We start from the raw sequence: 19,571 nt of genomic DNA on the forward strand, positions 1-19,571 counted from the left end.
CCTCCTGGCCCCAGCAGCAGCCCCCTCTGGCAAGGGTCCAAAAGTAGAACAACTTCTGTGGGGACACAGCCCCATTTTTATACAGAGAAATCCTTTGTTCAAGGGTGCAGAGTGGGGGCGGAACCAGTCGCAGCTGGTTCTTGAGTACTCTGTTTACCTCAACCACCCTCTCTATTCACTGGCAGGGCGTGGGTCATTAGACACACCACAGGGGGGCGGAGCCAGCATTGTGTGGGGAAAACCCAGCCCATCCAGGACACAGGTACACTCCTCCCACACATTACTCATGCAAATCTCCCACTCACCACCGGGCAGACCCATCCAGACTTCCTGGAGCCTGGCATGCCAGCCAGCTCCAGCCAATCACACGCCAGCACCCTCACAGCACACGTACAGCCATGTCTAGAAATGGCGCTTCTCTACTAGACACATACATGCTGCATACACCATCTCGCAGCATTCACTCTCACGAGTTCACACATACCAGACTCAAGCCTGTACACCCCACGCATCAGGAACTACCAGGGACACATACATTCCCCATGCATTCCTATGGGCGGGCAGGCCTAGCTCAGCACATGCACTCAGAGTGCGCACGCACTTTCCACTGGGACACAGTGAAAGTGCGCAGAATCCAAAAATCACCATCTCCAGGTCACCATTTCAAGCAAAAAGTCTAGGGGTGAACCTGCCCTAAGGGCCCAAGTCCAACACAAGGCTACACTGGCCAGTACCTCAACTTAAAGTGAAAAGGATAGCCAAATAAAATCAAATTTCACACATATTGCCAAGTTTCACCCATGGAGAAACTTCCCTTCATCAAAATCCTTGAAATGATAGAAAGGAAGGGTTGGACAGACAAGCCCCCATAGGCTGCCATTATGTGTCTGGAAAAGGATACCGTGCCTTTAAGGAACTCTCCAGAGACCCTCGGTATCCCAGGATGCACAGCCAAAGTCCTTTTACTTTCAGTTCTTTTTTCCGGCTCCTGCTAGCAGGACCCTGGAGCATTGAGCTCTCCCTTTTTGGGTATTTATTCAATTTTTGCCACTTTTCCAGTGTTCTGAGTGTTTCACTCGACGTCTGGGGTCCTCCTCTTTCATTTGCCACCTCTTTCTGTCGAAAATACCAGCTTTATTCGACAAGTGCCCTGAGTGTGGTAGGAAGAAGGCTAAATCTGACCCCCACAGAGTATGCATACTCTGTCTCCCTTCCACCCATGTCCCTGACTCCTGTGATATCTGTCACTCTTTCTGCAGGAGGACCCTGCGTGACAGGGAGAAGATTAGTCTCCAAGGCCTGGAGCAGAGGAGACAGGAAGAACCAGGTGGGACTTCTGGGCATGGAGGGATTCAGTCATCGTCCTCTGGCCGTGCTTCGGCCTCTGGGGGGGCTCCCCAGTCAAGAAAAGGCCCAGAAAAGGCACAGATCCCGGTCGACGTTGATAGGTATGACCACCATCTGCTCCCTGTCGACCCAGGGCTCTGGGTCCAAGCGGCATCGCCACTCGATGTCAAGGGGCAGGACGTCGAGACCTCAGACGAGGTCGACGTCGAGGACTTCACCGGCGTCGAAACACCATCGACGTCGAGATGAGTCCAGGAGGCAACGGCGCTCGCCGTCGAGGCTGTACCGCCATTCGCTGTCGACATCAAGAAGATGCAAGTCGACGTCGAGGAGTTCGTCGACGTCTAGAAGATCGACGTAGAGAAGTAGAAAGTCAAAGAGGTCGAGGAAAGAAAAATCGATGTTGAGGAGACATTCAAAGATCAGGACAGTGTCCAATGCCTCAGTGGTCAGTCTGTCATCTTCATCGGCGAGGTCCCGGTCGCGGCGGTGCGCAAAGAGGTCTGCTTCCAGAACATCTTCTTCGTGGCCTGCTCAGAAGAAGAGGAGAGTGGTGAGGTCATCGGAATCGGAGTATTCACTGACCTACTCACCTACTGACTCCAAGGATGCCTCCTCCGCAGTTTCCTCCTCCTCCAGCAACGATTCCTCCTCCTTCACTTCCACCGCCTCCTACATCGCCCCTGCCTCCTTTTCCACCGCCTCCACAACCTCGGCCTGAGGTTCCAGCTCCGACGCCTCCACTTCCGCCTCCCCCAAAACCGGCAGCTGCGGCGAAGCCCAGGAGGTCTAGATCAAGGACTAGAGGAAGGGATCGCACTCGCAGTGGACACCGCTCCTCCACAAGGTCCCGTCATCGCCATCGGAGGGACAGGTTGCGGTCCCGTTGCACAGGCTCCTCGAGTGACTGGAGGTATTCTCCAACGTTATCGGATTCCCCTCCTACGAGAGTGTCACCTGTGGACGACATTGTGACATTTCAGGAGGTGCTGCTGAGGGGGGCAGCGAAGTTAGGGATCACATTGACGGTACCCACACCATCTACCTCTGTGATCTTTGAGACTTTGCACAAACGGCATCTCTCTCGCCCGTTGTTGCCCTTGGTGCCAGGACTGGAGGAACCGGCCATGGAGCTATTTCTGACCCCAGCTTCTGTGAAGTCGGCTCCATCTCGGTTGCAAAAGAAGTACAGGCCACCGGATTCTGATCCGGCGTTCTTGAGGTCAGATCCTGTACCGGATTCTGTCATCGTGACAGCAGCCAATAAACAGCATGCTACTGCTCCGTCTTCTACGGTGCCTCCACACAAGGAGAGCCGCCAGATAGGCTCAGCCGTACGGAAGGTTTGAGGTACGGCTGCCACCTCAATGAAAGCGGCGAGTGCCTCGGTGCTCTTGGGTCGCTATGACCGCGCTTTGTGGGAGTCTCTGCAACAGTTTATTGAGCTCCTCCCGAGGGATAGGAGAGAAGAATTCCAGGAGATATTGAACGAGGGCATGATGGTCTCCAATCAAGTCATCAGCTCTGCGGCGGACGCCTCTCTGCTGGCGGCCCATGGTTATTGCCATGGCATTAATTTAAGGTGCCATTCCTGGTTGCGCCTTACCTCTCTCAAACCGGAGGCGCAGCAGAGAGTCGCAAATTTGCCGTTCTCTGGATCACCGCTCTTCGGGACACATGCGGATGAGGAGATGGCCCGCATGAAGGCAGAAATAGAGACATTGAAGGCCGTTGGTTTGGAGAAACCAAAGGAACAACGGAAGTCCTTCCGTCCGTTCCAGAGGAGGTATGGTTCCAAGAAACAAGGACAAGGTCGTCAAGCTGGCCAGCAGCGACAACAACAGCAGCAGTACCAGCGACAGCCTTTCCAGAAGTGCCAAAGGGGCAGAGGCGGCCAGCGGTCGACCTCGGCGAACAAGGGCCCGGCTGGGTCTAAGCCCTGAGTTGCTACTTCCCTCTCATCCGTTACCCGCTCCGGTGGGGGAAAGCATACAAAATTATCTGGCAGAGTGGAGAAAAATACCTCAGGACAAGTGGGTGCTGAATATTGTTTGCTATGGATACAGTCTTCGTTTTGTCAGCCCTCCTCCAGCAATTCCACCGGTTCGCTCGCAGTTCCAGCTGCGCGAGCTCCAAGCAGAGGCCGATACCCTGTTAAGAAAAAGGGCGATAGAAGAAGTCCCTTAGTCTCAAAGGGGAAAGGGTCTTTACTCACGGTTCTTCCTGGTGCGCAAGAAGGACAAGAACGAGTTCAAGCCCATTCTGGATTTGCGACAAGCAAACAAATGGATTCGCAGGGAAAAGTTTTGCATGCTGTCTTTGAACTAGATTTATCCTCAGCTGCAAAGAAGAGACTGGCTTTGCGCAATAGATCTACAGGTTGCGTACTTCCATGTGCCCATTGCACGGAAACACCAGAAGTTCCTGCGCTTTCTTGTCGGCACAAATCACTATCAGTACACCGTACTACCGTTTGGACTGAAGTCTGCACCCAGGACTTTTTCAAAATGCATGGCAGTGGTGGCAGCGCACCTGAGAAAGAACAAAGTGTTTGTCTACCCGTACCTGGACGACTGGTTGATCAAAGCCTCCACCTTCCAGGTAGCGCAATTGCACTTCAACAGGACGGCTGTTCTGTTGAGCCAGCTGGGGTTGCAAATCAACATGTCCAAGTCTGTTCCGACTCCTGTCCAGTGCCTACAGTACTTGGGAGCCTCCATCGATACTCTTTCAACAAGCTTGTCTCCTTCGGAGGAGCGACGCTTATCGATCCTTCGGAAGGCTCAGGCTCTCATAGCTGTTCCATCTACGACATTGAGGACGGTGTCTTCTCTACTGGGGTCGATGGCCTCTTGCATCTTCCTCACACCACACGCACGCCTACACATGAGGCCGCTGCAGGAATGTCTGAAGGATCAGTGGGACCAGAAGCGGGGGAGCTGGGACGACAGGATCCGGCTGTCCCTTCACGCTCAACAGTCCCTGAGATGGTGGTGCTCAGCAGAGAATCTCCTTAAAGGGGTTCCATTTCACAAGGACATTCCCATTCAGATTATCGTCACGGATGCTTCTCTCCGCGGCTGGGGAGCACATTCAGACCATCTACAGATCCAGGGAACGTGGTCCCCGGCGGAATCCACGTATCACATTTATTTCCTTGAACTCAGAGCTGTTCACTTGGCACTGAAGGCCTTTCATCCGTCCTTCCAGACCAACTCCTTGCTTGTACAGACGGACAATACGACCACAATGTATTACCTCAACAAGCAGGGAGGCTAGAGATCGCGCACACTGTCACAAGAAGCGCAGGCGATCTGGCACTGTCTGCTAGCCAGAGGACTGACGATAACGGCCACCCATCTGCCAGGTGTGCAGAATGCTCAGGCGGACGCACTCAGCAGGCTGGTGCAAGAAAACCACGAGTGGGTTCTAAACGACGAGGTGCTAGGAAACATCTTTGACAGGTGCTGCTCTCCAGATATTACCAACCGGGGACTCTGGGGAACGCACTATGGATCAACTGGTCGAACAGCTTTCTGTACGCTTTTCCACCCATTCCCCTGATTCCGGTGGTACTCATCAAGCTGTCTCAGTCCAGAGCACGGATGATCCTCATTGCTCCGGAGTGGCCCCGACAGTGGTGGTTCACGGACCTGCTTCACAGGTCTCTCCTACCCCACCTGCGGCTACCGTGTCGGACGGACCTTCTCATGAAGTTCGGGGGGCAGATGGTGCACCCCAACCTCTCATCGTTTAGTTTGGCGGCATGGCTCCTGAGATAGTGCAACATGGACACCTGAATCTGCCTGACGATTGCATGGATATACTCGAGGAGGCTAAGCGACCTACCACTAGGACTTCCTGTGCCTACAAGTGGAAGAGGTTCTGCATCTGGTGCACTTCCAAGAACTATGATCCGACTACCTGCAAGGAAGATGTCATTCTTCCATACCTTTTGCATTTGGCTCAATCTGACCTTAATTTTCATTCTATTAAGGTTCACCTCGCAGCATTAACTGCGTATAGGAAATGCCCTTCACACACATCCTTCTTCCAGATTCCTGTGATCAAAGATTTTTTGGAAGGATTGAAGAAAGTGTTTCCTCCTGTTCGGCGTCCTTCGCCTTCATTGGAGCTGAATGTGGTGCTGTCCAGGTTGATGAAGGAACCTTTTGAACCTATTCATAAGGCTTCACTACAGCACTTATCATGGAAGGCGGCTTTCCTTGTGGCTATTACACCGGCACGCAGGGTGAGTGAAATTCAGGCATTGTGTTGCCAAGAACCGTATACTGTATTTCATGCTGCTAAGGTTGTGATGCGTACTCTCCCTAAGTTCCTTCCTAAGGTGATTTCGGATTTCCATGTCATTCAGACTATAACTTTACCTACGTTTTTCCAAAATCCTTCCACTCCAGCAGAAAGGTCTCTTCATTCCCTGGATGTCAGAAGGGTGTTGAAATTCTACTTGGATAAGACCAAGGATATTCGTAGGTCAGACCAATTGTTTGCCAATTATGGGTCGGTCAGGACAGGTCTTGCCACCTCAAAACAGTCAATTTTGAGGTGGATTGTGTGCTGTATCCAGTTATGTTATCAGAAAGCCCACAGGACCTTAGGGGGTAAGCCTAAGGCCCATTCCACCAGGGGCAAAGCAGCTACAACGGCTTTGCTACGTAATGTTCCCATTGCAGATATCTGCAGGGCTGCCACTTGGAAGTCGGTCCATACCTTTGCGATGCACTACTGTCTGGACTCTGATGCCAGGGCCGATGCTCAGGTTGGGCAGGCTTCGTTGAGAAATCTGTTTGCACAGTAAGAGTGTTGTCTTTTTCCTCCACCGCCGGATTGGTTTGTTGGGATGGGCTTGCCATTCTATTCAGTAGATTATGACTATACACAGAGATCCCCTACTACAGAAGGAGTAGTTTCTTATCTGTAACTCCAGTTCTGTAGTAGGGGAATCTCTGTTACAGTCGCCGCCCTCCTCCCCGGTGGAGAAAATGATTATGTACTGTATGCTACAGGCCTTGCTTTATACACCTTCAAAAACTGAACTGAAAGTAAAAGGACTTTGACTGTGCATCCTGGGATACCGAGGGTCTCTGGAGAGTTCCCTAAAGGCACGGTATCCCTTTTCCAGACACATAATGGCAGCCTATGGGGGCTTGTCTGTCCAACCCTTCCTCTCTATCATTTCAAGGATTTTGGTGAAGGGAAGTTTCTCTATGGGTGAAACTTGGCAATATGTGTGAAATTTGATTTTTTTGGCTATCCTTTTCACTTTAAGTTGAGGTACTGGCCAGTGTAGCCTTGTAATTATAGGCTGCATTATTTGTCTTTGATTTTCTCTTAAGTGTCTATGCTGGACTGCAAAGAAGACAACTTAAGAGACTATTTTTTATTGCTCCGGGGTCCCCGCCCATGGGCCAGACTATTAACTAGAATATGACTATAACAGAGATACCCCTACTACAGAAATGGAGTTACAGGTAAGAAACTACTCCTTCCAATCTTTTCAAAATATCAGTTTACTCTTTTCTTTAGCCGTTTCTGTTTTTCACCTAATTGTTACCTCAGCCCTCCGCTTGGCGAGGTGCGTGGTTAGCAGGTGCTAGGTTAGCAGGTGTGAGTGTTATTGACCACCCCACAACTGCACTACAGTGCCATTCCATTGATCGGCAGCCTTTGCCATGACCCTTCATTTGATTTTTGCTTGTCACAAAAACGTTTGAAGGAAAGGAGAGGGTGTAGGAGAGTAGGGTCTGCAATCCTATGATCACCCAGATTTTTGCTTTTTGCTTCACTGGTTTACGACTTTCCCTGGCTGTGGGCCTGCTAATCAGACCCACAGCCTAGCTGCTCTCTCTACTCCAAATTGTACCCAGGTACTGAATTGGCACTGGGCCCTCTCCAAGTCCCTGTACCCAGGGCTGAGGTGCACCCAGAAGTCTCCCAGGGGCTGCAGCATGTATTATGCCACCCCTGAGTTGACTAACTAAATCAGACACAACTGGCTGCTTGACAGCTGGGGCAAGGTGGTGTAATCACCCTTTGCTTTAGATATAGTATTCCTATATCTAAACCTAAAATGGACACATATATTCCTATCAGTCACTCCTATGGCAGGCCTTAACAATCCTGAAGGCAGAGTGCATGGAATAATGTGAAATGGTGCTCTGGCATGAGCTGAGCCCGTTTGCAGCTTGCGGAACCAAGTCCTAATAGCTGTTCCATGATAACGCTATACCATATACTCTTAAGTGCATTATGTACCTCGCAGTCATATGCTAACTTTGGTATAACATTATCAAAATATGTCGAGTAAGGTGTCATACGAATTGGAATACTAACCCCTCGCCAATTCTGGCGACGGGGTTAGCATTCCACCCTTCTAGAGGGACACGACATGTTGGTAACCTGTAACCCCTGTTAAAGTCAGACATAGCCTCAGCTCCACAAGATGGATGCTGCCACCGAGACACAAGTCTGCCCTCCTGCTGCTGGGAGTCCTCCCAGCACAGGAGGCAAGGACAAAGGGTTTCCTGCCAGGGGCGGTGCCAGCACCGTCCCAGACAGGATTTTGTGTATCCTAGGTAGGCAGGGCTTTAGAGGAAGGTGACTGCAAGTGGCACCCCGTGCTCACTGTGCATAGGCCGGCTTGAACCAGTTCCAGGGGCACTCCAGCCCCTGATCTGGGGAAAGCCCGCCAAAGGAGAGGGGTGTAACCACCCCCCTCCTAGTCCCACCCATAGGGCAGGACTTAGTCGCGTGCCAGCCCCCTTTTGCAGGATAAAGGTAGGAGCAGGGCCCCTTCCAAATTAGATCAATCTTTGAATCCTGAACCGACTTTCTACGAGAGGAACTCAAGACTCTTCCTAAGATTTCTCCCTTGTGACTAAGGAGTAGTCACCCTGCAGCAGCAGGCACCAACCAAGCATCGCGGTCTGCTGTAAGTCTCTCCTCCGGATCAAGACTGCCCAGCACGACGAGAACCGGCTTCCCTGGCACCTCTGACCTCAACCTGCATCATCAGCCCAGCTGTGATCCGTGGGTGTGACGAGACCTCGAGGGACCGGCCATCTTTGAAGACTTCACGACGCTTGTCCAGCACGACCACCGAGTGACCCTCGACTGAGTGCTTTGGGGTAAGAGAAACCCCGACCCTGAGCAGCTCCAGCACCGAAGTTCAGCCCCCTTGCATCCACGAGATCTGCGTGGGGCCCTTCTGCTCTTTGCTGCTCACCGCGTTGTCCAGGTCACTTGCCCGTTGGCTAGTGGCCCTCTTACGACGCTTCACGACGACAACCACCGCTGGTCTGGTTGCTCCAGACTAGCCCTTGCTTCCCTCCAAAAGAGGAGCACCCTGGACCCTCCTGGTCCACTCCAGATGCCATTTTAGGTCCACCGCGTGGACCTTGCATTTGCCAAGACTTGTTGCCCCAATCCTGGGTCCAGCGACGTCGACAGCAGACACCTTCGTGGGACAGCTCACACCTCCATCCTGGTCGCCGACAACGCCTCCTGATCCGAGAGACTGCAGAGCCCAGCAGCGCCCACTCACCTGGTCGAGGTGACTTCGTCCGGTGCCATCCTGGTGCCCACCTAAATCACTGGCTAGTGATTCAGAACTTGGTCTCCTCTGCTTACAGGTCTTCTTCTTCCCTGATCCAGGCTTGGATCACCACGAACTTCTTCACTGGCCGCCTGCCAGCAACTTCTTTCTTCAGGCTCCTGGTCCTTCAACAAGGGTTTCCAACGCAAATTGAACCCTATGCAGCCGCAGCCCCTGGGCTAGGTAAACTGAGTACTCCGGTGCTCCAGCATAGTCCAACACCCTAAGTGTTCGGATCCACTCTTGTTTTCGACCCACCTAGTCGGGTTCGCCCGAGAACAGTAACTTTGTGATTGCTAGTATCCATAGACTTGTTCCCGCATTACGCGTGAGAGTTTCCACTCTGCACACGGCGTCCCTAGGCCTCCTGCTTCTAATCCAAGGGTTCAGCATTGTAGGCCTAGCGTTTCTACAGTCTAGAAAAGTATTACTTACCTGCTAGCAACTTCGCATTCCACTTCTTGTGTATATGGTTTTTCGTGCCCCTCGGGCATTTGTGTAAATTGTGCGACTTGAAGTATTTTCTTAAGAGTTTTGTTATGTGCTTAGCTCCCTGACTCATAAAGAGTTCAGGGTAGTCCTGTTATAAATAAATATCTGTTTATTTTCATAACAACTTGTGTGGTGTCCTTTCACTTGGTGTTCAAGGGGTAATGTGATGGTAAAACAGCTGGCTTAACACGCCCTCTAGAGTCTTAGCCTTAGACTGCTCGTATCCATGCTACTAGGATAGCTGGTCTATAAGGTTGACTTACAACCAATCATCAATAAGGGTTGTTTGGACTGATACAAAGTGCTCACTAGAATAGTGAACATTATATATCAGGCCAACTTCTCACAGAGGGGTATTGTAAAACACATTGGATCTCAAAGCGCTGTCTCTCGTCATCTAATTCTTTGAGGGTCAGGTTTCTTCATGAGATGTTCCACATGCTCAACACATTATTTTCAAGGCAATTGTTTAGTGCTTTTTTGTGAAGAGTTAATTGTAATGCGCAATGGGAGCTTACATAGAGGTCCTTGAGATCGCTTGAAACTAATGTAATTTGTAAGAAGCTGGCTCTTTGTGATATATCAAAAATCTGATATACGTTTAAAGAGTCCTGGAGAATCCCTTATGTGTGGAAAGGGGGCTATTTAAGCAATCCCAAAATGCTCTATCTGAAAGAAACAGGTTAGTATTAGATTCCTTACCTTAGAATATCCCCAGGCGTCAGTCTGGATCCGGAAACTTTTGCGTAGCAGTACCCCTGCGCGTCGGTAGGCGTCGTCTGCAGGCGTCCCCTGCGGCTCCGCGTCGTCGGCGTCGTGCGCCGTGATGACGTCGCTGGAGTATATAGACGCCGCCTCCGCGCGCTGACGTCAGTTCTTCTTTTTTCCGCGCCAGTTAGCGCAGATCCGAAGAGCAGTACTCCGGTCTTTTGACCAAGTTTTTTGTTAACTTCTTTACGGTGCCGGTAGGATGCCCGGTTTCAAGAGTTGTGACGAGTGCGACCGCATGATGTCGGTCACCGACCACCATCGACTCTGCCTCCGGTGTCTGGGCGCGGACCACGACGTGGAGTCCTGCGTCGACTGTCGGGCCTTGACTGGAAAAGCTAGGCGGGAGCGGTCCCGCAAGCTTCTCGAACTCCGGTTGTCGGCCCCGCGTCGAGAGCGGTCCCGGTCCGGTCGGAGGTCGAGGGAGCGGTCGAGGGAGCGGTCGCGGAGCCGCCATGGGCGCTCCGGGAGTCGCCACCATTCCTCCGGCTCGTCAGGTAAGCACAAGAAGTCGGGGCGTCGCCATCGCGCCCCCGACTCCCCCCGACGCCCGCGTGCTGCGGCCGGGGGCTCGGGTGACCCCACCCCCGCGGTCCCGCATGGGTCGCCGACGCCGTCTGCCCCACACCTGTCGGTCCCTGGGGAAGGCGCGTCGCGTGAGGAGATCGAGGCCTTCCTCATTGCTATGAGGGCGAGGTCTTCTCCGGCGGGGCCTTCGGCGCCTGCGGGCCCGTCGGTCCCGTCTGGGGGCCCGAGCGGTTCGGGTGCTCCTGCCCCGGCGCCGCCGGTGGCTCCGGCCCCGGCGCCGCTGGTTCCCTCTGGTTCGTCGCCGGCTGGTCTCCCGGCCTCTCCGGCGTCGGTTCCTGTGGGCCAGCCCATGGTACCGCCCCCGCGTGGTGCAGCGACTCCGCCGTCGGCTCCGGCCGGCGTCGGGTCCCCGGCACCGACGCCGCGCGGCGCCACCCCCCTTTCCTCCCCGACTCTCTGTTAGGGGGTAGTGTGGTCGAGCAGCCCAAGGCTTAACAGAGGAGTGCAAGACATCTGCAAATACACCCAATGATCAATAAATGACACACAACTCAAAAAGGAGATGCACACCAATTTTAGAAAAATACGCTTTTGTCTAGGTTTATTTTTAGACCAAGATCTACATTCAAAGGTGAGTACCTTTCTCATAAAAAAGACTTCAAAAAGTTGACACATTAATTTTCAGTTCAGCAATGTTAACTCATGGGTCGAAAAAAAGAAAGCAGTTTTGTAGGTAAGGACATGACTTACAAATCCAGTCTTCTGGGTTTCAGATCAACACAAGGCAAGGTTCAAGTTAGCACCAAGACTTCACCACCACCAGCAGCACAGGGGAGGACAGTTGCAGAGGTCAAGTTAGAAGTATGGCACCCAAAGTTAACCAGTGGATACTGGGGGTGATCGAAGATGTGCAGTTAACAGGTAAGTAAAAGCGGTGTCGAGGTCAATCTCCGGGGGTTTAGGCAAGCATTGGAGGGGGCCAAAGAGCAGCACCAGCATGCATCCTCAGGGACAGCCGGGTGCAGAGTGCCAAAACAGCGTCAGGCGCCCAATGCAAACCAAGGGAGACCATCGGTTTTAGAAAAAGACTGCAGGCTCTGGCCAGACGGCTGGACAATGAAAACCAAAAGCCGCCCAGGAACCTACCGATGCTTGGGGACACAGTTGGTCGAGCTCCCTAAGGCCCAAGGGCTTCGGTGCAGGGATGACCTTTGATTTTGGAAAAAGCTTATCGGAGCAGATCACGGTTAAGGGGGGTCTTCGGGTTGAGGCTGCAGGTGTCATTGTGGTGCCCAGGAGGAGTAAACCCTCATCAGACTTGGATTCAGGACCGCTAGGGAACCTTCTTTGGGCCACATGGACTTGAGTGGGAAGCTTCTGGTGCAGAGGTGGGTCTGGTGGTGTGGTTGCGGGGTTCAAATGTCCTTGGTTTTTGGTTTCTTGTGAACATATCCGTTGTCCATGACAGGAGTTCTTGATCTTTATTGAAAGCAGGCAATCCTCCCAGGTTTTTGGAGGTCGCTGGGCCTGCAGGACGAGTCGACTTTTGTAGCAAGGGTGAAGGGCAGCAGACAGGCCTGTACGGTTGGCGCTGAATCAGTCACTGGACCTTCTTTCTTGCTGTTGCGCCTCTTCGATGTCTGGGCTTCGTAGGTCATCAGGAATCTAAACTTCAGGGTTCAGGGCTGCCACCTGAATACTAGATTTAGGGACGTTACGGGGGATTGACCGGTAGGGACCAATGGGTCCCTTACCTGGGGTGCCTACACTCTATTATGCCACCCTCCTGTGGGAGTGGGGGGGAATAGTCCTGCCTTGATTGGATAAGTCCCATCATCTTCAAGATGGTGGGCACTGAAAAATGTGCTTCACTTTGCCTCCAGCAACTGAGGGTTGAAGCTGGCAAAGGGGGGGAACATCTCCTATTCTCACTTAGTTTTCCCACCAGTTCTCCTGTCAAAAATGGGGGATTGAACCGGGGGCTGCCATCTGCAACAAGCAACAGGGGCTGGGGTCGCATTACAAAGGCAGCAAGGCCTTAAAGCTTCCCTCTCGTGCAGTGTACCTGCCTAACTGAGGAGGTGTGACACCTTTGCCAGGCATGGGCTTTGTTTCTGGCCTCAGAGCGCAAGGGCTTTCACCCTATGGGTCCAGAAACATGTCTGGTGGTGGCAGGCTGCCTAAAGCTAGTCAGAGACCACACCGGGGTCAGTAAGTTTTAAGGGAACACCTCTTAGATGCCCTCTGGGTACTTGTTTTTCAAAAAAACAACACTGGGATCAGTGTGGGTTTAATAAGAGTTGTTTGGTACCAAACACTCCTGAGTTCAGTAAAGCCATCATGGAGCTGGGGAACTTGAGTTGCCAAGTTTCCAGCCTGCGTACTCTCTTTGGCTTCTCTGGCACTTACAATATTAATAGACTTAAATATTGTGTGGGCATATCTGCTCATGCAGATATGCCCACACATGAGATATAGTTCACCCTGCCTTAGGGCTTGTAAGGCCTGCGAGAGGTGGGTCTTACCTATACCTTAGGCAGTGCTGCTTGACATGGCGCAAAGGCAGTGTGCCATGTCGAATTTGCTGTAACTCTCTGCACCAAGGTATGCAGTCTGTAGTGTCAGTTTGCAGGGCATCGGTGAGGTGTCCCTAGGGGACCCTCTTCAGTTCCAATGCTGTAGGTATCAGGGGCACCATTTACTATAGACTTGCAATGGAGTCTGAAGTTGTGCAAATCCTGGTACAGTTTTAGGGAAAGCATACTGATACTTGGAACCTGGTTAGCAGGGACCCAGTACTCTACAGTTAAAGTTGCATCAAAAGCCAGGCAAAAAGTGGGGAGTACTGCAACAGAAACCGACTTTCCTTCACTCATGCAGACTAATTCGAATTTCTAAATGTTCATGAGGCATCCCCTTCTCCCTCCGTACGCCCCACATTTTCTCCCTCTGAATCAGGTTGAAAGCAGAATGGAGGTCAAAAATGCGAAGAACAAGTTGCTCAACCACACTACCCCAAGTAGAGCACTTTGGGTTTGCATATAAGCCCTGTACACTTCTTGTGGAATCTGTTGGCTCTTTACATGATATAACCGGTTATTGGTATACCACATAAAGAGCTAGCTTCCACCAATAAGCGCACTTACGCCCAAGTTAGAGGGCCCCTAATGGGGAATTTCCAAGGCGTATTCCTATAGGGAGGGGAATGGGTCCGCCAGGGCTGTGTTTTGGCCCCCACCCTCTTTTTATTACTAATAAATAGGTGGGTGGATTTCCAAATTGATTGGCAGAATGACCTCCCTACGTATTCAGAAATCAAGGTCCCGGGCTTATTTATTTATTTATTCAAAGTTTTATATAGCGCGAACAAGATCTTTGCAGATATCAGAGCGCTTCACAGGGGGGGAGTGGGCAACAGGAGGGAGACTAGACATAATAATTCGGTATAGTATAGTAAACGTGGCATAATAGGATAACAGTCATGTGCTGATAAGATACCAATAGGCACTCAGATAGACAGTAAAATAAAGGGGGTGCAGAGTCTTTGATCTAGCTACAATAGAGATCGTGAGATAAACAGTAAACATTCAAATAGACACTAATATAAGACGGTGCAGAGTCTGATCTAGCTACAATAGAGATCATGAGATAACAGTAAACACTCAAATAGACAATAATATAAGACGGTGCAGAGTCTGATCTAGCTACAATAGAAATCATGAGATAACAGTAAGCACTCAAATAAACAATAAAATAGGGCGGTGCAAAGACTCTGGTCCAACTACAATAGAGATCAGAAGATACCAATAAACACTCAAAATAGACAATACTATAAGACGGTGCAGAGTCTTTGATCCAACTGCAAGGGAGGTCAGGAGGTCATGAATATAAAGTTATTGGACCAGTAAGTATCCAACGTTACCGAAACGGTGCAAAGTCTCTGAACAACAACAGTAAGGATCAGGTGAACTTGGCCATAAGGATGGCTTTCACTTCTTTCTTGAAGAGTGCAGTGGAGGAGATAAGCCTCGTTTCAGGAGGGAGTGCATTCCAGATCCTGGGTGCCATTCCTGAGAAGGAGCGTTTGTATGTTTTTTCCTTACGGAATCTGCAAGGTTTCAGGAGCAGAGTTTTTGTACTTCTATTGGATCTCGAGCCTCCTGATATAGACAACTTTTGAGTGAGGTAGTTGGGTGCCTTGTGGTGTATGGCTGAATGTGTCATAACAGCAATTTTCAGCTGTATTCTGGCTTCAAAGGGAAGCCATTTCAGGGATTTCAAGTCAGGGGTTATGTGCGAGTGTTTCCTTGAGTCAGAAATGAGTCTCGCGGCAGCATTCAAGGAGGCTCTTAGGGGTGCGGTTGTTGCTAGAGGGAGTCCGCTGAGGGCCACAATTCCATAGTCTATGCGGGGGATGACTAGGGCTTGTACAGTAGTTAGGAAATCTTTGGCTGGAAGGAAGGGTTTGAGTTTCCTCAGAGTGTTGATTTGGAAGTTAGCTCCTTTCGTTGCTTTGCTAATGTGCTGTTGCATATTGAGCTTTGCGTCAAGTGTGATACCTAAGGATTTCGCAGAGTCCACGATAGTGGGTCTGACATTGAATGCTGTTAGGTGATTGAGCCATATTTGGGTGGTGGTAATTTTCGCAGGGGGTGATATCAGGAGGAACTCAGTTTTCAGCGCATTTAGTTTGAGGTGGTTGTCGGCCAACCACGATTGGGTGTTTCTAAGTGTGCCGTTCAGAAGTTTGATATCATCTGGGGATTGTACCTTTAGGTAAAGTTGAGTGTCATCGGCATACATATGGAAGTGTACATTGGATGCTTGGAGCAAGGTAGCGAGTGGTTCCATGATGAGGTTGAACAGCGTGGGTGAGAGGGAAGAACCTTGTGGGACGCCTAAATCTACTGGCACAGGTGAGGACAGCACGTTGTTGATCTTGAACTTCTGAGATCGGTTGTGTAGGAAGGAAGTGAACCATTTGAGCACAGTCCCTGATAAGCCCATTCTGGTATTTAGGAGCTCTAATAGATTCTCATGTTTGACCGTGTCGAATGCTGAGGAGAGGTCCAAGAGGATGAGGAGGCAGGAGTCGTTGCGATCAAGGATTTGGAGGGCGTCATCAATTATGTGTGTCATGGCCGTTTCTGTGCGGTGTTTCGCTCGGAAGCCTGATTGATGAGGGTCGAGGAGTTCGAATTTGTCAATGTGTTTTGTTAGTTGGAGTTGCACACATTTTTCCAGCAGCTTGGCCAGAGTGGGGATATTGGTGATAGGGCGGTAATTGTTTAAGTCAGCAGGGTCAGCTGTAGGTTTCTTGAGTATAGGCGTGACTTGCCCCACTTTGAGGGAGTCAGGGATGAGACCTTGCTGAAGGGAGCTGTTAATGATTTTAGTCCAGAGTGGGAGGAGAACAGGGGTGAAGTCTCTTACCGCATTAGCAGGTAGGGGGTCTGTGAGGTGATTAGAGGGCTTCAAGGTGCCGAGCAGTTTGTTTATTGCTTGTGGTTCAACCAAGATACCCTCCTGTTAGGGTGTTGTGAATTTTGCTGCAATGATTATCTCTTGTGTGACCACTGTGGTCTTGAGCTGAATACATCCAAGACCAAGTATATGGTCTTTCACCCACGTAAAAGCTACAAAGGTTCTGGGAAAGGCGCTATGCAGGCGTGTCACCTCAATTTTTCAAAACTTTTAAAGTGCTCCCTTTTATGAAAATGTTTTAGATACCATTTGCTCTGCCTCCACGAGTTCGATGTATTACATGTTTTTTGCTATTTTTGATATCATTCAATCAGGAAAGTGTGGCTAATCACCCGATACGGTATCCAAACTCTTGCAGGCCCCGGAGGCTTATTCGAACAGCCAGGTCTCGAGTGTCATTCGGAATTTCGGAAGTGAGGTGGGGTTTGGAGGTGCGTGGGGAGGCTGTTCCAGGTCTTTGCTGTGATATGGGTGAAGGAGCGTCCTTCACGGGCAAGTGAAAGGGGGGCGGAGCATAGTCTTCTCGATGGTTGGTGAAAATTCAGGCGGTAGTGAATGTAGGTGGGTCCTTGATTGTGTAGATCCTTGTGTGCGTGGGTCAGCAGCTTGAATTGGCATCTCTTAAGTACAGGGAGCTAGTGGAGTTTCCTAATGTTGGTTGTGATGTGGGTCCATCAGGGAAGGCTGAGCATGGGTCTGGCTGTGGTGTTCTTTATGGTCCAAAGTCTCTGTAGAAGGTGTGCAGCGATTTCTGTGTTAGAGGGCATTGCCGTAGTCCAGTCGGCTGGTGATGAGGGTTTGTGGCACGATGCGTCTCATATGTAGGGGTAGCCACTTACAGATCTTAGGTAACCTGAACAGAGTGAGGAAGCAGGCAGAGGAGACGGCGTTGACCTTTGATTTTATGATGGGCTTGTTGTCAATGATGATTTTGAGGTTTCTGACATGTTTGGAAGGAGTGGGTGCGGGTCCCAGGTCTGATGGCCACCAGAAGTTGTTCCATGTGTTGCTGCTGTTGACAAAGAACAGTACTTCCATCATGTCTGTGTTCAGCTGCAGGCAGTTCTTTATCATCCAGTCGGCGACGTTTGTCATGCATCTGTGGAAGTTGGTTCTGGTGGTGGTGTGGTCGTCGGTGAGTGAGAGGATGAGTTGGGTGTCGTCTGCGTATAAGGTACAAGTCTTCTAATATAACTTTTAAACTCACCATGGTTTAACTTTCCTGCTAATTTTCACAAGTATGCGCAGTTTAGCTCCCATGTACTGTTGCACAGCTGTCAATCTTATGTGGTACCTGAATATCACGTGGTTTCCTTATAATGTTTTAGATACCTACCGTGTCTTTAACATGATTTAAAACTGGATCTTCAACTCGAGAAGGACTTCGTCGCGTTAGAAGCCATCCTGGCGGACTGGAAGAGTTTTTGTGTTGACCTCCACACGTAATTGGATTATAGTTTGCCCTTCTCCCTTTGTTGAGTGGTCCATTTAAGACTGTTTGATTTCTATATCAGTTTTTGAGGACTTGTTCTGGTTACGTATATTATTTTATCACGTTTTATGCACTATAATGATTTGTAAAAACCGTATAAAGTTTTTTTTCCAATCAACTATGGGAAAAGTTTTCAATTTTGCTTCTTTAATTGTATATGCTTTATTAATAAGTGTAATACTATATAATTTTGAAAAACTGTCACTGACCCCTTCAGTAGGCCTCGCGGACCCACAGAGGTCATCAGACTACAGGTTAAGAATCACTGCGCTAGATAGATTTCTGCAACCCGGGCTGAGGAGTATGGTGTTACGTCTAGTATTGATCTTCTTTGGCAGTTCTCAATGTAAAGTGAATGGAATGAGCCAGGTGTCTTCAGTGAATTGGTTACATTGTGTAAATGAGGAACTCAAGCTGTTTCTCACCATAAAAAAATCGAATCTAGTTTACGGCTTGATATGTAAGTGGGTTTTATTGCTAGTTTTTTTGGGTTGTGGGTCCCATTCTGATTAAATGTTCAGTGTGTTCTTTTTCAGCTATAACCAGAATGAATAGTGTAGTACAATTTTGATTTTTTTATTAGGAAATTCACAGAGTGAGATAACAGGTCACAAAAGGTATTTGCCTGATGTACACTTGAGGTATACGTGCCTTATTCTGGAGTTCCAGACCATGAGGACTGACCCTATTTAAGTAGTATAGTGCAGTGGAGAGGGCACTCTTGGCCGAGAAGGGTTGTTCATCTAGTAACAACCATTTCCCAACTCCTATAGACCAAGCACTCTGTGAGAGGCTGGAGATACCTCACCCTTGTGGAATCACATAAATTGAGGTCTTCAGCAGTGAAAAAGCATTACCCCACCTGAAATGGTCTGGCCTCCTGCACGCTGAGAGAGAGCGCTATCTACAAGGAGAAACATTTCTTACAAGCTTCTATCACATTCTGTCTCAGGGAAGGCAAAAATATATACTTACTTCAGCTTTCAGGTACATTGTGAGCAATTAGCATCAGATCAAAAGGCAGCCTCTAATTCTGCAAGGTTAACAGGTTTGCATTTTATTTTATTTTCAAACATTTTTGCAGCTTCAGTGCCATTATGGGTGGGTCATTACAGTCAGTACTTGTTCTTTAATATGATGCACGTGAAGCAGCCATCTTTGTGGCAGTTCTCTGTTATCAGGAATTAATCAGAGTTTTTGGTGAGATTAAGTCCTAGATATCATGTTTGTGTTTTATTGATGATTGCAAGTCTGATTCACTTGGTATCTTTAATACATTTTGTTCTGGTCGTGTGCCATTGGGACAGGTAAAATGGTTTAAAGTGGAGTCTGTGCCCTTGTTTTTGTATGTACTGAAGAGTGCTCCCTGACACACACTCTCCCCATTCAGGAGAAGACTCAAGCCTTTATACAACAGTACGAGGAAGTCGGTCTTCTGAATTCAGAGCGATACGCAGGCCTGGAGCGGGCACAGGCCCTGGTTGCACAGTTCTGGGAGACTCACGGAGATCTTAGCCCTTGGTTAGAGGAGACGCAGGGCTTAATGGAGCTTCTTCCACCGCCTGCCGTTGATCCGGACCTGCTCCGTCAGCAGCAGGAGGACTTGCGGGTAAGTGGGTCTGGTTAGTTACATTACAATCATCCAGAACAAGGTGCTTTTGCTTGATTGTCCACTTTGAGAACAGAACAGCAGATGAATATATATAATTGCAATCCTTGAAGCAAAGCTCTGGTAGACAGGCACAGGAGACCAAAAATCAGACATCAAAAAATGCTTCAATACCTCGTGTTTGCACCTTCTAAAGACTGCCTGAGAACCTTCCTTGCCATCTAAAAGCAAAGGAA

General features: G+C 49.8%; 1 protein-coding gene across 4 annotated transcripts in view; it reads left to right on the plus strand.

Annotated features, from left to right (window-relative positions):
- Positions 1 to 19,571, plus strand: part of MACF1 (microtubule actin crosslinking factor 1) — a 990,087-nt gene that overhangs the window by 756,925 nt on the left and 213,591 nt on the right. For all 4 annotated transcript variants that reach the window (XM_078680764.1, XM_078680763.1, XM_078680765.1 and 1 more), the window contains one exon: positions 19,117 to 19,335. In XM_078680764.1, the coding sequence (XP_078536890.1) occupies positions 19,117 to 19,335 (219 nt within the window). The remainder of the gene's footprint in view (positions 1 to 19,116; positions 19,336 to 19,571) is intronic.

This window comes from Lissotriton helveticus, chromosome 3_1, assembly GCF_964261635.1.
Source record: "Lissotriton helveticus chromosome 3_1, aLisHel1.1, whole genome shotgun sequence".
In the NCBI taxonomy this organism is placed as follows: domain Eukaryota; kingdom Metazoa; phylum Chordata; class Amphibia; order Caudata; family Salamandridae; genus Lissotriton; species Lissotriton helveticus.